Below are 21,997 nucleotides of genomic sequence, written 5' to 3' on the forward strand. Positions count from 1 at the left end.
TTTGTCTGGGGAACATGACGAGCCCAATAGAAAAGACTAAAAATACTGACAGTTGCAAGTACTCAAATGAAACAGCACAGCCAGACAGTGAAGCCAACAATTGACAAGCCCCACCAGCACACAGCTTCCAGTCAGCTATTCAGTGCTTCGTTCTTAAATAAGAAAAGATAATCAAGGATCAGTGGTCATTGGAAGAGAGCCTCTGTGAAAGATAGTATCCAAAGTGTAAAACCAAAACAGAAGAAAAGGAACTTAGAAGAAATAGACCATGCAAGGAGAAGAAACCTTCAAAAAAAACCACTAATATTCTCAGGAAAGAGAACGAGTTGCATCCTTAAAATAAGAACAAGTTGCTATAAAAAGAACTTTTAGAAATTAAAAATATGATGGCACAAATAAAGTAACTCAGTGGAAGTAATAGAAAATAAAAGTTATGAAAGCTCCCAGAGTGTAGAACAAAAAGAAAAAGAGGAAAAAAGGAGTGAAAAGATAATCAGAAAAGTCAGTTCTGTAGGTCTAACATGTAAAAATTTGGAATTTAAGGAACAGGTGAAATGAAGGGAGAAATTTTCAAAGAAATAATTTGAGATATTTTATTAGTACTGAAGGACGTGATTTTCCTTGATTAAAAGGGCCCTCTGAGTGAGCACAACAATAAAAATGACCCACGTTAAGGCGCATCCTTGTGAAATTTTAGAACACTAGCGGCAAAGAGGAACCTTAAATTTTCCAGAGGGCAAAAAATCAGGTTTCAGACAAAGTTGCAAGAGTCATAATGGCACAAATCCTCTCACCTTTAACAATGGAAGCTAGAAGATTATAAGTTCTATAACGTCTATTACAGAGCAATCCCTTTAAAATTCTGAGAGAAAATAATTTCCGACCTAGATTCCTGTCACTGAGCAAAGTATCAAATAGGAGTGAGGATAGACATTTTTCAGATGCAAAGTACCAAAAGGTTTATCTCCCATGCACTTTTTTCAGGAAGCTAACTAAAACAAGTTCATAAATCAAGGAGGAGGAAGATAAGAGATGTTAAGAAACAAATTCAACATAGGCGAGAGACAAAGGGAGCCATCAGGATGATATTGAAGGAGACCCAGGGTTATAGCTGTGTTGCTAATCCTAGACAGGAAGGATTTTTTTTTTGTAAAAATGAAATACATTTGGGAATGGAAGAATAGAGCTCTGGGAGAGTTTGCCTACAAGATAAAATTAAAGCAGAACCTGAAGTATTTTTACTGTGTTAAGAAACTTCTTGGTAAAGATGGTGAATTGAGCATACTCATCTACTTTCATTGCCTCCAAAATTTTACCAAAACAACAGTGAGGGAACTTACACAGACACACCCCCAAACATGGAGAATGGGAGAGGAGACCACAGTGACTCAATTTTCAGAGCATATGGGAGAAAACTGACTCGAAGCTGGTAGGTAGTGAGGAGAGGAGAGAAGCAACCATTTTACGCTAGAGAAGCCTCAAAAGGTCGGGTATCTATGAATCTTCAGAATTGGGTGGTGAAGAAAGAAGGAACCAAAACAAGGGTATAAGTTGAAAATATGTTTAAGAGCAATCAGACCCCTCCTTCACTCCATGAAGCTGGGCAACTACCTCTTGTCCACTCTTAACAGAAATTAGAGATCGATTCTCCAGAGAGGGTACAACAGGGGCTTTCTCTGTTAGTGAACACACTAGGTACAGTTGAAGGCAGGAGTAATGTAATGAAAGCAAGGGGATTAAGTTAATGTATCATACTGAATGTTGGGTATCCTCTCCCCCAAGTCCTCTTCTCTCACTCAGCTTCCAGGATGCTGGTAGCTAAGTTTCCACTGTTGGAAGCTTCAGTTAATCTACAGTGTAGCATACAATCAGCAACTCCCATCTAGGTACCAAGAGCTTCCAAACTACTTTTTGATCCCCGACAAAGAGCTATGTCTTCAATTTCCGTAGTGGCTTTTCAATAGAAAAAGTCAAGAAGAAGCAGTTACAGAGATGTCACTTAGAGACAATAGATGTAAATATCATAGAAGCATCTAAAGTTGTAGAAAGCAGTTGTGAAACCTTTTCTACCTGGTAAATTTTTAAGCCCGAAGATATGGCTTACTTGTGGCATTGTTGAAAAAAGTCATTGAACTGTATTTTTGAAACATATTTCTCAGCAGGCTACACCTTGGAGATGTGGGTTCAGTTCTGGACCACCAGAATAAAGTGAAAATCACAATAAAGCAAGTCACACGAATATTTTGGTTTCCCAGTGTGTATAAAAGTTATGTTTAGGGGCCGGCCCAGTGGTGCAGCAGTTAAGTTCGCATGTTCTCCTTTGGCGGCCTGGGGTTTGCCGGTTCGGATCCCGGGTGAGGACATGGCACTGCTTGGCATGCCATGCTGTGGTAGGCGTCCCACATATAAAGTAGAGGAAGATGGTCACAGATGTTAGCTCAGGGCCAGTCTTCCTCAGAAAAAAGAGGAGGAATGGCAGCAGATGTTAGCTCAGGGGTGATCTTCCTCAAAAAAACAAAAGCAAAAACAACAACAACAAAAAGTTATGTTTATATTATACCGTAGTCTGTTAAGTGTGCAGTAGCATTATGTTTATAAAAAATGTACATACCTTAATTAAAAAATACTGTATTGCCAAAAAATGCTAACCGTCATCTGAGCCTTCAGCAAGTCATAATCTTTGCTGATAGAGTCTTGTCTCAATGTTGTTGGCTGCTGACTGATCAGGTGGTGGTTGCTGAAGGTTGGAGAGGCTGTGGCAATTTCTTAAAATAAGACCATAATGAAGTTTGCTGCATCAACTGACTTCCTTTAATGAACAATTTCTCTGTAGCATGTGATGCTGTTTGATAGGATTTTACCCACAGTGGAACTTCTTTGAAAATTGGAGTCAATCGTCCCAACCCTGTCACTGCTTTATTAACTAAGTTTATGTAATAGTCTAAATTCTTTGTTGTCATTGCAACGTTCTTCACAGCATCTTCGCCAGGATAGATTTCGTCTCAAGAACCCACTTTGTTTGCTCATCATAAAAAGCAACTCCTCATCCATCTAAGTTTTATCATGAGATTGCAGCAATTCACTTGTATCCTCAGGCATCACTTCTAGTTCTCGTGCTGTTTCCTCCACACCTGCAGTTACTTTTTTCACTGAAGGCTTGAACCACTCAAAATCATCCAGATTTCTTCCCTGACAACATATTCATTCATCCATCTACCTATTTGACATTTTTATTTGAGTGACTGTAATAAACATCTTAAACTTAACGTTTCCAAAGCTCATGTCCCTTACTCTAATCTGTTTTCCTATAAAAGCAAAACTCCAACAAGTCTGCTTTCAAAATATACCCTACATCCAATCACTTCTCACCACTTCTCCCCCTAACGCCTAGATCGAGTCACCATAAAACTCCCTGGATTATTTCAATAGAAGTGGTGTCCCTGCTTCTGCCTCTGCTTCCCTCCTCCCCCATTCATATCCCCATACGTGTTTCTCTGGTAAAGGAGGTCAGTAAGGAGTACTGTGATAGAACAGGAGGGGACAAACAGAATCCTTGTTTGACAGATTCTTAAATGATGTGAGGAAGGTGGTAAAGTCAAAGGCTGTGTGAGTAATAGTTATAGACTTGAAAAGTGTATTATTGTTTTGGTTGGCAACCGTGATGAAGTGCAAAACAGTTACTAGAATAGGATTGCTATGTAGGAATTGAGAGTCTACCAAAAAATGCATATTCCGAAACATTTATATATGTGTACACTTAATGGTAAATAATCAAATTTAAATGTTTTCTCCTCATTGTAGCACAACTAAGGAACGGCAAGAAATACAGAAGCCAAATTTTACTGCACCTGGTCAAGAATTTTTATATAATTCTCATTTTTATGAACATCTGACTTTGGAAAAATCTTCAAGCAATTTATCAGTTTCAGGGCAGCCATTTTATAAGGCTCCTGCCACAAGAAATGAAAAAAGGAGACACTCGCTTACTACAGGCAAACCGAGGAAAATCTTTGTCCCACCTTTTAAAACTAAATCGCATTTTCACAGAGATGAATGCTGTGTTAGCAGGAATACTCAGTTAGAGGAGAACAAACTCAACCAAAAAAACATAGATGAACATGGCTCTGGTGATAGAGAAAATAATATTAACGACGGTGAAACGTGTCAGTTGAACAAAAGTAGCTCCAATCAAGCAGCAACTATGATTTTCACAAAGTGGGAAGAGGAGCCTTTAGGTATTATGTGAAAATTTGTGTGACTCGTTTGCCTTTCAGTTAGATATTTCTTATATTAAATAATGCCTTGAGGGTTTTTCCCCTTTTGTGATGATTAATAATTTCAAAACCTTTTTTAATGCTTTAGATTTTTCGAGGTCTTAACATTAGATTTAAATTAGTTTAATGTTTTCTTTCAAAGATAACTACTTGTGGGACTTTATTTTTAAAAAAACTCTTAGACATACAATCTAGGACTACTATTAGAATGTATTTTTTTAATCAGACTAGTAATTTTCTTCCAAATTTGAAATAAGAGTAACAGATGTATTTCTCTTCTTTACAAGTTGAAACTTTTTTTATCCCTGAAGATTTAAAGTTAGGGCAAATTGATACATATGATTTTATAGAATAGGGGTTGTACTTTTTAAATTTTATATTCAATTTTATTTTTTGCTGTTTATTCCTTAATAGATTTAATTACCAATCTTCAGAATGCCAGAGATACACAGGATATGCGAATTAAAAAGAAACAAAAACAACATATTTTTCCACAGCCAGGCAGTCTGTATCTTGCAAAAACGTCCAGTGTGCCTAGAATCTCTCTGAAAGCAGCAGTAGGAGGCCACGTTCCCTCCGCATATTCCCATAAACAGGTACGCTTTGTCTACAGTGTGAAGAGCTTTTATAGCAAAGTGTAATTTTATCAGTCGATGTCTCCAAGTTGTTCTGTTTAAAGAATGAACAAATTAATACAGGGATGGATGAATGAAATCATCGTGCTTCCTAATCAGCCTGCAGTGGTAGCCTCCCTCTCTGCTGGCCTGCCTTATCCTGCCAAAGTGATCTGTGCTTCAAAATTACTGCTTCCCTTCCCTCTTCAAAACTTACTCTCAGCTAGATGTTACAGGAAAGTAGACTCATTGAATTTAAAGTATGAATAACTTATAGCTCTGAACCTTCTAAGAGCTATTTACATTTTTAAAAGAAGATTCTAATTAAGCCCGTGCTGTCTAGTTAGAATTTTAGGAGATGAAATGGAATGGAGAGGTGAAAATAATATTGATAATATTAATAGGTAACAGTATTTTCTGTGTGCTAGGCACTCTTCTAAGAGTATACGTGCATTGGTTATACCTCACTTAATCTTCACAAGCACCCTAAAAAAAGGCACCATTATTTTGTCCATCATTTTACAGATGAGAAGACTGAAGTATAGAGAGGGTTAAGTAATGGCCCCGAAGTCACTTAACTAATAAGTAGAGAGCCACAATTCCGAAGCAGAGAGTCTGACTCCAGAGTCAAGCCTGAACAAAGGAAAAGATACTTTGGGGTTAGGCATGCTGGGGTGAAAGTAAGGCCCTTGAAACTAGGCCAGGCCTGTGTAGAAATCTAACCTTCTGAGGTCAAATTCACCAAAATACTTATACTTTTAACTGATCTTTTCCTTCTAAATATTTGAACTTAAGAGGTTACTGAAAACATTGCTTTTTTATCCCCACAATGACTTCCTATGGCAGATGTAGCAGGAGGCATGTACACAAGGGATATGAAAAAGGGGCAGCAGACTCTTGAATGTGTGGGTCATTTATATTACATTAAAACTTTTAGCTTCTAATAAGTTACATATTTTTATAGTGAATATTTTAATATTTAAATGAAAAAATTTTGGTAAATTCACCTTTGGTTTGTTATTGTTTTTAGTCTATGAAACATGCTCTTGTTTGATTTTTTTCATTCATTATCAAATTTTTCTATCATTTATTTTATGCAGCTGTATATGTTTGGCGTTTCTAAACATTGCGTAAAAATTAACAGCAAAAATGCAGGATCTTTTCAGTTTCTCACTCAGGATTACTTTGGTAAGGAAGCCTTATTGGCTGGAAAGGGAATACAGTTGGCTGATGGTGGATGGCTCATACCCTCCAATGATGGAAAGGCTGGAAAAGAAGAATTTTATAGGTATTCTATGCAAAAAGAGATTTTTTGTTAATTTTTATATCATCCCTCTCTTCCTCACAAGTCTCTCATTTTTTCTCTTTCCTTATCTCTGTTGAACTTAAAAAGAAATCAAATTTTTTACGTTGAATCATTTTCAGTGCATTGTAGTTGTAGTTTGTAGTTCACTGACATTCTGTTGAAATCTTTTGAAAAGTGAATTATAGTTTCTCTTGGAATTTAATGAATTGATATTTTTTAAATTGGGACTTTTTTATGGATTTATAAAATAAAGAATGATAAAAGTTAAATTTGAGTTGGCTTTATCATAGATACACACACACATCATATTCTCTTTCATTGTGTATTTCAATAAATATATAAATATAAAAGTTAAACAGAAATACTTAAATATCAGTCATACCAAATAGCTAGGAAACTCCAGTGCCCTAAAACATCAACAATTTAGAAACTGTATAACCTCTTATGATTCTAATATTTATGCAAACATAATTTAACATTTTTGCTGTTAGAAATGTATTACCTAATGCCAATGACAAGAGACAGGAAACCTTTCTCCAGTACCCTTATTTGTAAAAATCTCTTATGTCTTTCCAGAATTTATAGTTTGGGGAAAGTGGTAAAACAGTTTTCCTTAATTTTTTTTAATAATGTTTCTTGGAGTATTTTAAAACAGGAACGTTAACTTATATCTTGCAATTGTCTCACATAACAAATATCTGCTGTTGATTCTAGTTGGAAAAGTATGGTAAAACATTTGTATTATTTTCTTGGTTTAAGTAGACTGCATAGTGTAGAGCTTAGGAATCAGGTGGGGATGGTTCATAACATTTGAGTGTTGAAGCTTTTATTGTCTTTTTGATCATTCAAGAAATATTTATTGAACACCTACTATGTGCCAGGTACTATTCTGGGTACTAGGGATAACAAAACAAAAAACCTCTGCCCTAATAAGTCATATGTTCTAGTAGATGGGTCTAGGGTAGGGAAAGAAAATTTTGAAAAGAAATACATAAATTGTATAGTATATTAGAAGGTGGTAAATACCATGAAGGTAAATAAAGCTGGAAAGAGAGTAGAGAGAGTTGGGTGAGAAGAGGTGCAATTTTTTAAATAGACTAAGTATCAGTAGGCTTCACTGAGTCAGTGAAGTATGATCAATGACCTGAAGGAGATCAAGGGAGTGAGCATAGGACCAATCTGGGGAAAGCATCCCAAGCTCTAAGAGGGAAGCTTGCTTGAAGTATTTAAAGAACAGGAGGGAAGTTACTGTAGCTGGAGTAGAGTGGGTAGGAGAAGAGTAGTAGTAGATGAGGTAAAGAGGTAGGACCTTATAGACCTTTATAAGAACTTTGGCTTTTGCTCCCAGTAACCATTTATACCCTGAGTAAACCGTTAGAATGTTTAAAGCAGAAGGAGGACGTCACCTGATTTATTTTTGAAAGATTGACTCAGGCTGTTTGTTGAGATTAGACTATAGGGAGAGGCAAGAATGAAAGCAGAGAGCACTTAGAAACCTATTGCAGTAATCCAGGTGAGAAATGGTTGCTTGGAGCAAGGATGTAGCAATGGAGTTGGTGAAAAGCAGTTGAATTCTGGATATATTTTGAAGGTGGCACTATCAGGATTTCTTCAAGGATTCGAGGAAGAGTGTGAGAGAAAGAGGAGAGTAAGGATGGCTCCAAAGATTTTGGCTTTAGCAGCTGGAAGGGTACAAGTTACTGTGTACTGAGAATTGAGAACACTGAAGATGGAAGGGAAATGGAGAGTTCAGTTGGGGAAACTTGAAATTTGAGATATTGGTAGACATCCAAGTGGAGATATTTAATAGGCAGTTGGATATGCAAGTCTGGAGTTCGTAGGTGAAGTATAGGCCAGAGAAATCGATTTGAGAGCTGTCAGCATATAGATGGAATTTAAAGCCATGAAAAAAAGACTGAGAAAGAGCAACCCAAAAGTTAGAAGTAAATGCGAAAGAGTGTGGTGTGTTGCAAGCTAGTGAAGACACAGCTTCAGGGAATAGAGAATGACCAGTTATGTCAATTGCTACTGATAGGTAAAGTAAGATGAGGACTGAGAATTGACCACTGGATTTAGCATAGAGATCATTACTAACCTTAATAAAAATAATTCAGTAGATTGGTGGGGTGAAAGCCTCATCAGAATGCAATAAAAACAGCAGTGGAAGAAGAGGATTTGGAGAGAGAATAGTCAGTTCTTTCAGGAATTGCAAAAAGAGCTGCAGAGAAAGGGGCAGTATCTGGAGAAGAAAGTAGGATCAAAGGGTGTTAGTTTTGTTTTGTTTGTTTTAAGGTAGAAAAAAACTACCTTCTATATGTTGATGGAAATTGTCCAGTAGAGGAGAAAGAAATTGAGACGCAAGAGATGCAGGAGAGAGAAGAGGAATTTCCTAAATCAATATCCCAGGCAAGAAAGAGTGGGAGCTAGTGTACAAATAGCAGGAGAAGGCAAAGTGTAAGCGTACAGATGCTGGTGGGTTGATAGATGTGAGGATGGAAGCTTATGGAAGTTCTCTTGATTACTTCTGTTTCCTTGGTACTAAGAGTGAGAATGGGAAAGGAAGAAGAGTTAGAGATTTGAGCAGAGCAGGGAAGATATCAAGAAGAGCACCAGGACTAGGGAAGGAAGTGTTTAGGTGACTTCTAAAAACAATTTCTTTAATAAGAAAAATAATCTAAAATATAATTATTTTAAATGAAGGATCTCATTTTCCAGTTGAAATAAATTATATCGACTAAGATGTTAAGTGGAATTATTAGTACATTTTGATACATGTCAAATCATTTTCTAAAATTACATTACTTGACTCAAAAACTTCTATGATCTTGTACAGTTTAGTTTTTTGTGCAAAGAATAGTCATGGTTATTGAATTCGATATCATCTTATGTGGTTTTTATGATATTATTCTACCTTTATTTGTTCAGGGCTCTGTGTGACACCCCAGGTGTGGATCCAAAGCTTATTTCTAGAGTTTGGGTCTATAATCACTATAGATGGATTGTATGGAAACTGGCAGCTATGGAATTTGCCTTTCCTAAGGAATTTGCTAATAGATGCCTAACCCCAGAACGAGTGCTCCTTCAACTAAAGTACAGGCAAGTTTAAAACATTACATTATGTAATCATATACTATGGTATGATTCAGACTTCTATGCAGTCTGTGACTTCCATGTCATAGAGGTACACCAGCCAGTTGTTGATGACAGTTGCCATCCCATGCTGCTGTTGAGATGTATGGAGCAGCTCTCTTATCCTCCCCCAGCCCTACTTAAGAGAAATCACACATTCATACACCTCTTTCCTCCCTCTTCCCTCCCCCCCTCCTTAACCTCTTGGCCTGTGAGAAGAATATGAATTACTAATTTGGTCCACTATTTGAGGATTGCTAATAAAGCGTTTTTGCACTTTTTGGTTTAATATTGAATTCATATTTTAACAGTATGAAACAATATATTGCTAGCTAACAAATTTTAAATTCTCTTCTGTCTCAGTACATCAATAAAAGTCGTTTATTTTTATTCTCAATTATTCAGTGACTTATTACAATGAAATTCTAGACTCCACAATGCCTAAAATATGCATTTTTGTTTTTATTTTTAGATATGATATAGAAATTGATAGAAGCAGAAGATCAGCTATAAAAAAGATAATGGAAAGGGATGACACAGCTGCAAAAAGACTTGTTCTGTGTGTTTCTGAAATAATTTCATCCAGTACAGATATATCTGAAACTTCTAGCAGTAAAACTAGGAGTGTGGATACCAAAAAAGCAGACATTATCGAACTTACAGATGGATGGTATGCTATTAAGGCCCACTTAGATCCTCCCCTCTTAGCTCTCCTGAAGAACGGTAGACTGACCGTGGGTCAGAAGATTATTATTCATGGAGCGGAACTGGTGGGCTCTCCTGATGCCTGTACACCTCTCGAAGCCCCAGAATCTCTTATGTTAAAGGTAAATTAAATTAATGCACACTCTTGGTAAAAATCTATCACTGGTTCAGTTAAATTCCAGAGAGGGTTTACATTTAAAATTTTAAATTTACTAATACCTATTAAGGATATTGATTGAGCTAACATAAGGCAGTTGGCAATTAAAGAGCAGGAGTAAATTTGCACCAGGTGTTCGATTTTGGTACTGATAGCCCTTGCTGTCATCTTGTTCTCATGGTGTTGCTCTGTTTCCACCCTGATTACTCAATCAGATCTCTATTCCAGTGTGATTAGAGAATTAGATTTCAGTGATTCTTAAGTGTATAATAATAAAATATATCTTTCCTCTCTATGTAGATTTAAACTTACGTAACAGGACTTTGTCATGTCAAATAGTCTGCAATATTGCTATCAGAAATTACTGCCATTATTGCACATTCAGATTCACTTATGAGGAAAACTTGTAAGGAATTTACTTCTGTTGTATTCTGGATTACTCTAATTCAGAAAAGCATTTTATAAATTAAACAATTTTAAGGTAAAGAGATACTTTGTCATTAACTCCACATTAGGTTGCTTTTAGTTAAGCTGAAACAGGCTTGTGTTTTATCTTGCTTAGAATATCAACGTTGCAGGGACTTTCCATTTTTTGTTTTTATCAAATCAATGCATGTGGATAATTTTGAAACTCAAATAATATAAGGCTTATGGCCAAAGAAAAGCAGCCACTGATGCAACCCTGCCTAACCCCTATCTGTGCTCCCCAGAGGCAACCACTTCAATCCCCTTGGCTGTTTCTTTTGCTGATACTGCTCTCTCTGTCTGCTTTTCTCCTTCAGTTTAGATGTATAATTAACTGTTAGCTTCCTGCTATGAAAGATGAGAATTTAACTCTCTTATACCAATATTGCCACATATTTCTCTTCCCCCATCACCCCATATTAATATAGTATAATTTTTAGCAAAGTCTGTATCCAATGTTTACGTTATGACTGTGAAAATTATTTTTTGCCACTTGACATATGATATACTATGATTACATATCTTTTCAACTTACTTCTTTCCCTGTCTTGCTTGTTTTGTTTTTCTTAATTTTCTGTATCCTTGTCACCAACTCATTCCTACACAGGAGCTATAAAAATCATCTCAATATGTTAAAATACCTTTATCAGTTTCATTTCTTTTTCTTGGAGATCTCTGGGCCTGTCTGTATTCCCTCTCCATTCTGAAGTGGTTATTTTCTTTTTCTTTTCTTTTTTTTTTTTTTTTTTTAAGATTTTATTTTTTTCCTATTTCTCCGCAAAGCCCCGTGGTACATAGTTGTATATTCTTTGTTGTGGGTCCTTCTAGTTGTGGCATGCAGGACGCCACCTCATCATGGTTTGATGAGCAGTGCCATGTCCGCGACCAGGATTCGAACCAACAAAACACTGGGCCGCCTGCAGCGGGGCGCGCGAACTTAACCACTCGGCCACGGGGCCAGCCCCTGAAGTGGTTATTTTCTATGTATGCTGCACAGCTATCATTCTGGGAATTATTTTCACTTCTTTCTGTGTTAGAAGCCCTGTTTTCTGGATTCCATGTCTTTCTAGATTTATCAAGGGTTCACAATCCCCAGAGTAATATTGAGAAAGGGGATATGCAGCTTTTTGAGGTGTTTTTCTAAGTTTGGCTGAATATAGAATTCCAGGTTGAAATAATTCCTTCAGAATTTTGAAGACATTTCCTCTTGATACCTTTTTTTTTTTTTAAGTAAGATTAGCCCTGAGCTAACATCTGCTGCCAATCCTCCTCTTTTTGCGGAGGAAGACTGGCCCTTAGCTAACATCCGCACCCATCTTCCTCTACTTTATATGTGGGACGCCTGCCTCAGCATGGCTTGCCAAGTGGTGCCATGTCTGCACCCAGGATCCGAACCGGTGAACCCCGGGCCGCCAAAGCGGAATGTGTGAACTCAACCGATGCGCCACCGGCCTGGCCTCCGTTTCCTCTGATATCTTTTGCTTCTAATATGGCTTCTGCTAAGTTCAGTGCTATTTTTATTCCCAGTCCTTCACTATCTGATCTGTTTCTAAGATCGTTTGCCACCAGTATTCCAAAATTTCATAATAAAGTACTTTGGTGTCATCCTTTTTTCAAAAAAATAAAATCGTTGTCCTGCGTACACAGTGGCAAACAATCTGTAAACACATGTCCTTCCTTGAGTTCTGAGAAATTTTTCTGAAGTAGTTCTTTAGTAATTTCTTCCCTTCTGTTTTTTTCTCTTCATTTTTCTTGAACTTTTGTTGTTTGGGCTCTAGGCCTCTTAGATTGGTCCTCTGATTTTCTCATCTTTTCTCCTATTTTCTGTTTGGTGATCTTCCCCCCCTCCCCCACCCCCAGTTTCTAATTCCTAATCTAATCTTCTAATCCCTAAAGTAAATTTGTGGCCATTGGTATAGTTTTTGATTTTAAGGAGACTTTTATTATTTCCTAAATGTTTCCTTTTTTATTACATCTGATTCTTGTTTCATAGATACAATATCTTCTCATCTTTCTGCAGCTATTGATTAATATTTTGTTTTATTTCCATTTTTTCTGCTCCCTGCCTTTCCTGTTTTCTATGAGAACCTCTTTTTTTGTTTGTTGGGTCTCTCAGGTTAGAGACTTTCTTCAACTGGTGATTATTAGCTGTTCTTTCCTCTTCAAGAGTGGGGCTCTGATGAACTGATCAGAAGCTCTGTGTGAGGTGGGGCTTGTCACCTTGTAGAGTCATAAGAGGGGGATTTTATTTTTTTCACTAGCAGACCCTCAAATATTAGTGATGTTCTGAGAGCTAACAGAGTGAGAAAACTAATAGCGAGACTCATTTTCAGCATAAGGATTTTCATTGCATTTTTACCCTGGCTGCCTCACCTAGTGTTCCAAAGTCCAGGATATGTGTGGTTCAGCCTTTCCAGAGAGTAAACTTTCCTGCGTTCTTTCTGGTGTGTGGGAAGGGCAGTCACCTGGCTGGTTGGGATGAGAAAGGAAATCGGAGGTCTTACTATTTTAGTAAAATTTCAACCATTCCTCCTATTTTCAGCCACACTTTATGCTGCTACCTTCAGAAGTACCTGTTGCTTCCAATTTCTGAGTGTTTTCCTTAAATTATTTTGTTTCATATTGGCTCCGTACAAGTTTGGTAGCTGAGTACCCTTGGGCGGATTATGTAATTTCGCTTATACTTCAGTTTTGTCGTCTGTAAAATGGGACGAAGTCTTAGGGTTGTCATGAAGATTAAATGTCACTATGTATAAAGCACTTAACACTGTACTGGGCACCATATTAAGTGCTCTATGAATGTTTGCTAGTTTTATTAACTGTGATCATTCTACACTGCCCTGTTATCAGGCAACAGATTTTTAGCTTCTAGAATTTTGGTAATATCTCATCTGCTGTCCTCTTTAGATCTCTTTGTCCTTATAGGATTTTTGAGGGAGCATAGATGAATAGGTATATTTTAATCCATCATGTTTAAATTGATGTCTCTTTTATTAATTTTATAGTAGTAATATTTACATAACAGTAAGACTACAACAATATAAACAATTTTTTGAAATAAATTATTTTGAAAACATTTTCACTTTCTTACAATTTTTCTACTTACTTTGTTACTTACCTTCATGAGACTTTTATAAGTGAATATTTTTAAAGCAACTCTAAAAGAATGAAAAATGTGAAATTTGAAAGGGAATTGTGTATATATTTAACTTATAAATCAATTTATTCATTAATTTGTCCAGATTTCTGCCAACAGTACTCGTCCTGCTTGCTGGTATGCGAAACTTGGATTCTTTCCTGATCCTCGACCTTTTCCTCTCCCCTTGTCATCACTTTTCAGTGATGGAGGAAGTGTTGGTTGTGTTGACGTAATTATTCAAAGAGCATACCCTATACAGGTATGATATATTCTTGAAACTTACTATATTTCTTTCTTTTGAGACAATTTGACTGACCCTCCCTACCATGTATTTTTGTTTGACACATTATTACAGTGGGTGGAGAAGACATCAGCTGGGTCATACATATTTCGCAATGAAAGAGAAGAAGAAAAGGAAGCAATAAAATATGCAGAGGCCCAACAAAAGAAACTAGAAGCCTTATTCACAAAAATTCAAGTGGAATTTGAAGAGCATGAAGGTAAAATGAATATTACAAATTATTTTTTATATGAGAACAAAGTTTTAGAGGCTTCTAATTTAACTTTTGTTATTAGGTGAATTGTCTTTATTTTGAGTAATAAACTTTTTTATTCAGGTATAATTGACATTTAATATTATATTAGTTTCAGGTGTATAATGTAATGATTCGATATTTGTATATATTGCAAAATGATCACCACAATAACTCTAGTTAACATCCATCACTATATATAGTTAGAAAATTTTTTTTCTTGTGATGAGAATTTTTAATATCTCTTTTAGAAATTTTCAGATATGCAGTGCAGAATTATTAACTATAGTCATCATACTGTACATTACATCCGCATGACTTATTTATTTTTAACTAGAAGTTTGTACCTTTTCACAACCTTACCCATCTCACCTACCCCTCACCACTTGCCTCTAACAACCACCACTCTGCTCTCTGTATCTACAAGCTCATAATATTTTTTTTTAATTCCACGTATAAGTTAGACCATATGATATTTGTCTTTCTCTGTCTGACTTATTTCACTTAGCATAATGCCCTCAAGGTCCATCCATGTTGTTGCAAATGGCAAGATTTCATTCTTTTTTATGTCTGAATAATATTTCATTGTATATATGTATACCACATGTTCTTTATCCATTCATTCACTGATGGACACTTCGGTTGTTCCCATATCTTGGCTGTTGTAAATAATACTGCAGTGAACATGGAGGTGCATATGTCTTTTCGTATTAGTGTTTTCATTTTCTTTAGATAAATACCCATAAGTGGAATTGCTGGATCATATGGTAGTTCTGTTTAGATTTTCTTTTTCTAATTCTGAATCTGAATTTTTTCTGATTTTTAAAAAAATATTATTATGTAGATATACAGGGAAGCATTGAACTGACCCCAAATTATCACATCTTTATTCAATACACTGAGCTTTTAACAACTTGTTAATTGTCTTGGGCAATAAAACATTGCATACCCACAGTACTTTTCAGAAATCTTAAATAAACTCCCTCTTAAGCTTCAGTACTAAACTATTTGTCATGTCCTTTTTTGGTGCTGGAGAAAGAATACCAACAAGGGAAAGAACTGTCAAATTGTTTTCCCATAAGCCATTTGTCATTCTCTTTCTTCAGTGTCCTTATCTACGTTATACAACTTGCATTTTTGTTGCAGTTGGTTTTTATGTTATTGTACCTGGAGCTAGAATTTGTTTTCCATGTCGCATCAATTTTGTTAATAAAAATCGTAGTGTTTTTATGCTTAAAGGGTATGAAATTTACTTTTTTAATCTACCTTTTTAATGAAAGTTTTATCTTCTCCTGCATTTCTTCATGGTTGTCTATATTATTTAACTTCATGTTCTATATAAATCTGCAGAAAAAATGGACTCTATTTGATTTGCTTAAAATTATCATTAGGTCATTCTGTGTTCATAATTAAGTGAATTATGAAATCATTTACTTAATTTATAAATTACTCTAATTAAGTAAACTCTTTGTATGACAATTTTTTTTTTTCCCTTTCTTTTTTTTATTAATGTTATGATAGATTACAACCTTGTGAGATTTCAGTTGTACATTTTTGTTAGTCATGTTGTGGGTACACCACTTCCCCCTCCGTACCCTCCCCCCACCCCCCCTTTTCCCTGGTAACCACCGATCAGATCTCCTTCTCAATATACTAATTTCCACCTATGAGTGGAGTCATATAGAGTTCGTCTTTCTCTGACTGACTTATTTCGCTTAACATAATGCCCTCGAGGTCCATCCACATTGTTGTGAATGGGCCAATTTCGTCTTTTTTTATGGCTGAGTAGTATTCCATTGTGTATATATACCACATCTTCTTTATCCAATCATCAGTTTCTGGGCATGTAGGCTGGTTCCACGTCTTGGCTATTGTAAATAATGCTGCGATGAACATAGGGGTGCAACGGACTCTTGAGATATCTGATTTCAGGTTCTTAGGATAGATACCCAGTAATGGGATGGCTGGGTCATAGGGTATTTCTATTTTTAACTTTTTGAGAAATCTCCATACTGTTTTCCATAGTGGCTGTACCAGTTTGCATTCCCACCAACAGTGTATGAGGGTTCCTCTTTCTCCACAACCTCTCCAACATTTGTCGTTCTTGGTTTTGGATGCTTTTGCCAATCTAACGGGGGTAAGGTGATATCTTAGTGTAGTTTTGATTTGCATTTCCCTGATGATTAGCGATGATGAACATCTTTTCATGTGTCTATTGGCCATATTCATATCTTCTTTTGAGAAATGTCTGTTCATGTCCTCTGCCCATTTTTTGATCGGGTTGTTTGTTTTTTTGTTGTTAAGCAGTGTGAGTTCTTTGTATATTATGGAGATTAACCCTTTGTCGGATAAGTGGCTTGTGAATATTTTTTCCCAATTAGTGAGCTGTTTTTTTGTTTCAATCCTGTTTTCCCTTGCCTTGAAGAAGCTCTTTAGTCTGATGAAGTCCCATTTGTTTATTCTTTCTATTGTTTCCCTCAACTGAGGAGTTACAGTGTCCGAAAAGATTCTTTTGAAACTGATGTCAAAGAGTGTACTGCCTATATTCTCTTCCAAAAGACTTATTGTCTCAGGCTTAATCTTTAGGTCTTTGATCCATTTTGAGTTTATTTTGGTGTGTGGTGAAAAAGAATGGTCAATTTTCAATCTTTTGCATGTGGCTGTCCAGTTTTCCCAGCACCATTTGTTGAAGAGACTTTCTTTTCTCCATTGTAGGCCCTCTGCTCCTTTGTCGAAGATTAGCTGTCCATAGATGTGTGGTTTTATTTGTATGACAATTTTTTAAGCCATGAGTAGACTAGTTTCAAATTTTCCTAGAAAATGTTTAGCAGATACATGGTTTCTTATTTTTTAACCTCTCTTCTTTGGGTCTTTTTTGCTTGATTCACTAGTTTACACTGTTCTTAAATTTGTGGTTTAGCTCATTAGTGATGCATTTTTTTTTCCTAGAAAGTATAGCAAAACAATGTACCCCATCACGTGCGCTAACAAGACAGCAAGTCCGTGCTCTGCAAGATGGTGCAGAGCTTTATGAAGCAGTGAAGAGCGCACCAGACCCAAGTTACCTTGAGGTGAGAGAGTAAGAGGGCATACAATGACCCTTAGTCTTCAGCCTTTATGGTGGGAAGCTGTCCTCACTCTTCTGGCCATTTCGGGAAGCAGTATGTTGAAATTCTGTGTTTCTCAGAGGGGATGTGTGCATTTCTTGGGTCCTCAGTGATGTGCCAAACCAGTGTGTTATGTTTTCGATTCCATACCAAGTAATGGATGGGAGGGTTAAATAATTTTATATATTAAATAAATGTGGTTTAAAATACAGGCAAAACTTGTTTATTTTTAAGGTAAAACAAGTAACTTCAAAACAATGTCTCAGTTTCCATATTCTCAGCTCTTTCTCAGATCCTACCTAGAGTTTGTTTCATAATCTGAAGGGTAGATACTTTGGTGGAAAAGTTACAGAAGCACTAAATTGTGTTAGAAATAGCATAGGCTTTAGAATCATGGCTCTACCATTTATTAGCTAAGCAAATTGGGTGCAAAATAATTATAAAATGAGCATAAAATATGTTGGTTTAGGATCAAATTAGCTTATGTAAAAATATACTTATAAATGTTATAAAGTTTCATATAAATGTTACTATATTAAGGTAAGCTGCCTCCTAAATTTTTAGACACCTGAATATCTTATTAATGCAGATTTTAAGATTAGTTTACTGCATAGGGAGGAAAGGGAAAATTTTAGGAAAAACTATTGATTAACCTCATTTATTTGATGACTTAATAAATCTTGCATATAGCCTTAACTTTCTTAAATATTGGGACTAGCAGATAAAGAACACTCCATTAGGAGAGTAAGCAATGCTATTCTGAATAGAATTGCTTCATATTCTCACATTAGAACTCAGATGCTCCCTGTGAGAAGTGAGTCCAGTTTTAAAGCCTGTGAGTGTACTTGCTGCAAGTCTGTAGTTTACAGCTTTGTTATGCTTTACCAAAAAACTGTGTGCCTCTATTTCTTATATGAACTTGTTGAAGCTTGTGCTATGAGTCGTCATGAAGATAGTTTTAATTTCATCCACAAAATTCAACAAAATATTTGTCAGTCTAGTTTCCTTTTATAAAATTTACTTATAAGGAGAATTTAAGGGGACAGAAGGAGAGTTGGAGGACTAGGTTCTAGACCTGGCCCCATCCCTGTGTAGCTGGACGAATGATTTGTCTCTTCGTCCTCATTTCCACCTTCTGTCAAGGGAAAGCCCGAAGAGTGGCTTATCGCTAAGCTTCTAAGTTTATATGATTCTATGAGATTTCACTTAAAGTTATCATTGTAATTCTTGGAGAGAAAAATAACCATCAATTTCAAAAATACCCTGTCAAAAGAATTTGTTTTCAGTGATGATGTTGAATGTTGTGGGACTTCTGAAATCACAGATCTTTTTTTTAATTCATGTTTAAACTGAACACTGTCTACATATAAAGAAAGACCTTTGCAGGGTACATAGATTTCATTGTCTCCCTTCCCAGTGTGGATTAGGTATTAAGATGCATAAGGCAACAGCAGTCTAGATGTTATATGTCAGGATTCCATTTCCTACTTAATTTTATTTTTTTATTTATTATACTGGGTGAGATTCCCAAGGCGTACAGACAGCAATTTGCAGAAATGATTGGGAGAGAAGTGTGGAGGCAGAGATAAGTGCTTGTAGCACATGCCTGTTTTAAAATCTATCTACTGTTCCATGGAGTTAATGAAATTATACTGCAAGGGGCTAAGAATGAGGATTCTTGAGCCAACTCCTGCCTATGTGCCTCTGCAAGTTATGTATTCTTTCGGTACCTCAATTTCATCATCTACCATGTGAAAACAATAATAGTACCTACCTCATAGGATTAAATGAATTACTACATTAACCACAGTGAGCATTCAGATGTTAGCCATTTATAATGTCAATATTGATGATTATGATTATGATTCTTAGAGTATATTTATAATAGAGGGTTGTTTGGGCTCTAGGGAAATTTGTCACAAAGATTAGTAAACAGTTTGAGGCACCTAAAAATATTTGTTATGTGATAAGTTATATTGTCACACCCTAAAATGAACTCAATTCTGTTGTATTTTATCCTTGTTTAAAGGGATTCATTTACAGTAGATGATGTTTTGTTTTTTACTCTAATATCATGTGCCGTAATATATTAAATGATTACAGGGTTATTTTAGTGAAGAGCAATTAAGAGCCTTGAATAATCACAGACAGATGTTGAATGATAAGAAGCAAGCACAGATCCAATTGGAATTCAGGAAGGCTGTTGAATCTTCTGGGCAAGGGGAACAAATTTTATCAAGAGATGTTACAACTGTGTGGAAGTTGCGTATCATAAGCTATGAGAAAAAACAAAAAGATTCAGGTCAGTATGTAAATTTTTTTATTTTATCACTTTTGTTAAGTTAAAAAGGTATTATTTTATTAATACAATGATTTCAAATGCTAGATAAAGTGTCAAGTTAGTGTGTATCAGAGGAGCAAAAATGCGCTACCAGCGCCCAGAAAGTCTGATAACATATAATCCTTAGACCTTTGTTGTTATCAGTATTTATTTTCAAACACAAATTTTAATAATTATTAGTTCTTCCATTGTGTCTTTTTCTCTCTCTCTAAATAGTTTTATTGAGTGTCTGGCGTCCATCATCAGATTTATATTCCCTGTTAACAGAGGGAAAGAGATATAGAATCTATCATCTTACAACATCAAAATCTAAAAGTAGATCTGAAAGGGCTAACGTACACTTAACAGCAACAAAAAAAACTCGATATCAACAACTGCCGGTACAAAATTTTCGTTATAATTTTTCAATTTTGATAAATGCATATTAGTTTATAGAATCTACATATACTCATTTCTTTTTCTTGTAGGCTTCAGATGAAATCCTATTCCAAGTTTATCAGCCAAGGGAGCCCCTTCACTTCAACAAATTATTGAATCCAGACTTCCAGCCACCTTGTTCTGAAGTCGACGTAATAGGATTTGTAGTTTCTGTTGTGAAAAAAATAGGTAATGCACAGTGTATTTAATTGAAGTTTTTTATCAATGCTTTTGGAAAACACTATCTTTTAAAATTTGTCTTCCTTATGATTAATTGGAGCTACAAATGAGCAAATTTGGTAACTAGTGATTTGAAAGTAGGCCCATTTCAATCTCAGTTCTTAATGAAAAACAGTTCCACATTATTGCAAGGAAACAATTTACATCCCATTCTGTGCTACTTAATTTTTTAAAAATTGCTAGAACATGTTTTGCAGCGTTTTAGTGATTACTAATTAGATAATTATAATCTCCTGTGATTAACTGAGCGTTCAAACTTCCACCTCCAGCTTTAGTTTTCACTACTCTCCAACATCTTAACCAAATTCATCTCTATTTGATTCCTTAAATATGACTGCACATTCCTCTTTCCTTCTTTCCATGTATGTTATCTACAAAGCTACGCTCTCTTATCTAAGTACTAGGGCAGTGTCAAGGCCCAGCTTAGGTCTCTGTTTAAGCACAGAGTCTTCCATTTGTCGATGGTTTTGTGCCAGGCACCTCAGTCTCTTCTTCTAGCAGTCTTCCACTACATTGACATCTTCCATGCTGTTCTTGAGCCCACCGAGCTCACTTTCATCAGTCTTTACCCTGACGGCTGCCTCTCCCAGAAGCACTTTCCCCTGGACAGCCACGTGCTGGCCCCTCTGGCTCCCTCAAGTCTCTGTTCAAATGCGACCTCATAAGAGGCCTTTCCCTGACCACCCTTTGTAAAAGAGCAGGACTCCCTCTGCACCCCCAACCCAGCACTTTTTCTCCCCTTCACTCTGCTTTATTCCTCTCCAGAGTGCTCCCCAGCACCTGACAGTACTTGTTTGTTTTTTGTCTCCCTTCTGCAGAATGTTAGCTCTGTAAGGACAGAGACAGTGTTACAGTTGTATCCTCAGCTGTTAAAACAGTGCCTGCTACAGGGTAGGCTCTCAAATATTTGCTGGATTCTTTGTTTATCAGCCACCCTGTCGTGGTTTCTCCCTTCTTCGGTTTTTGGTTAAGGTTTATTGTCAGTCTTTTTTTCAAGAAAGTTTCAAGTGTGCCGTTTTCCATGAGTTCTTCATGTGTTTGAAATGTGCACGTATTGCCTTAATTCTAAGACTGTATCTTGACTACATATAATATTATGGGCTCATGCTTCCTTTCCTTCCCTCAGAACTTTGTAGAAGTTGTTCTTTTGCATTGAATAGCCTGGACTGGCGTGATTTTTCCCCCATTTAGGTGGCTTTCTTTTTATGTCTGCAGAATGTTTATTCATTGTAGTCCAGGCTTAACTGAGCTGTGTCATAGTATAAGCATTATGTATACAGTTCTCCTGGGACACAGGATGCTCTTTTAATCTGCAGATTCAGTGCTTTCTTTATTTCAGGGGAATTCTGTAATATCTTTCAATATATCTGCTATTCCATTTGTTGCGATTTTACTCCAAGGATACCAGTTAGTCTCACGTTGGATTATTTTTATTTTTGTTTTTATCTCTTTGCTTCTGTTTCTTTGTCTTCTCTATCTCCATTCACCATGATTGTATCCAGCCTTTATGTCAGTAATTTTATTTTCTGCAATGTATGTTTTATTCCTTGCTATTTCTAATTCATGTATC

General features: G+C 36.2%; 1 protein-coding gene across 2 annotated transcripts in view; it reads left to right on the forward strand.

Moving 5' to 3' along the window:
* Nucleotides 1–21,997, forward strand: part of BRCA2 (BRCA2 DNA repair associated) — a 66,035-nt gene that overhangs the window by 28,398 nt on the left and 15,640 nt on the right. For both annotated transcript variants that reach the window (XM_070239474.1, XM_023621925.2), the window contains 11 exons: nt 3,802–4,235; nt 4,689–4,870; nt 5,989–6,176; nt 9,120–9,290; nt 9,796–10,150; nt 13,893–14,048; nt 14,145–14,289; nt 17,272–17,393; nt 19,533–19,731; nt 19,987–20,150; nt 20,238–20,376. In XM_070239474.1, coding sequence (XP_070095575.1) covers nt 3,802–4,235; nt 4,689–4,870; nt 5,989–6,176; nt 9,120–9,290; nt 9,796–10,150; nt 13,893–14,048; nt 14,145–14,289; nt 17,272–17,393; nt 19,533–19,731; nt 19,987–20,150; nt 20,238–20,376 — 2,255 coding nt within the window. The remainder of the gene's footprint in view (nt 1–3,801; nt 4,236–4,688; nt 4,871–5,988; nt 6,177–9,119; nt 9,291–9,795; nt 10,151–13,892; nt 14,049–14,144; nt 14,290–17,271; nt 17,394–19,532; nt 19,732–19,986; nt 20,151–20,237; nt 20,377–21,997) is intronic.

The sequence above is a fragment of the Equus caballus genome, chromosome 17 (genome assembly GCF_041296265.1).
Source record: "Equus caballus isolate H_3958 breed thoroughbred chromosome 17, TB-T2T, whole genome shotgun sequence".
Classification (NCBI taxonomy): domain Eukaryota; kingdom Metazoa; phylum Chordata; class Mammalia; order Perissodactyla; family Equidae; genus Equus; species Equus caballus.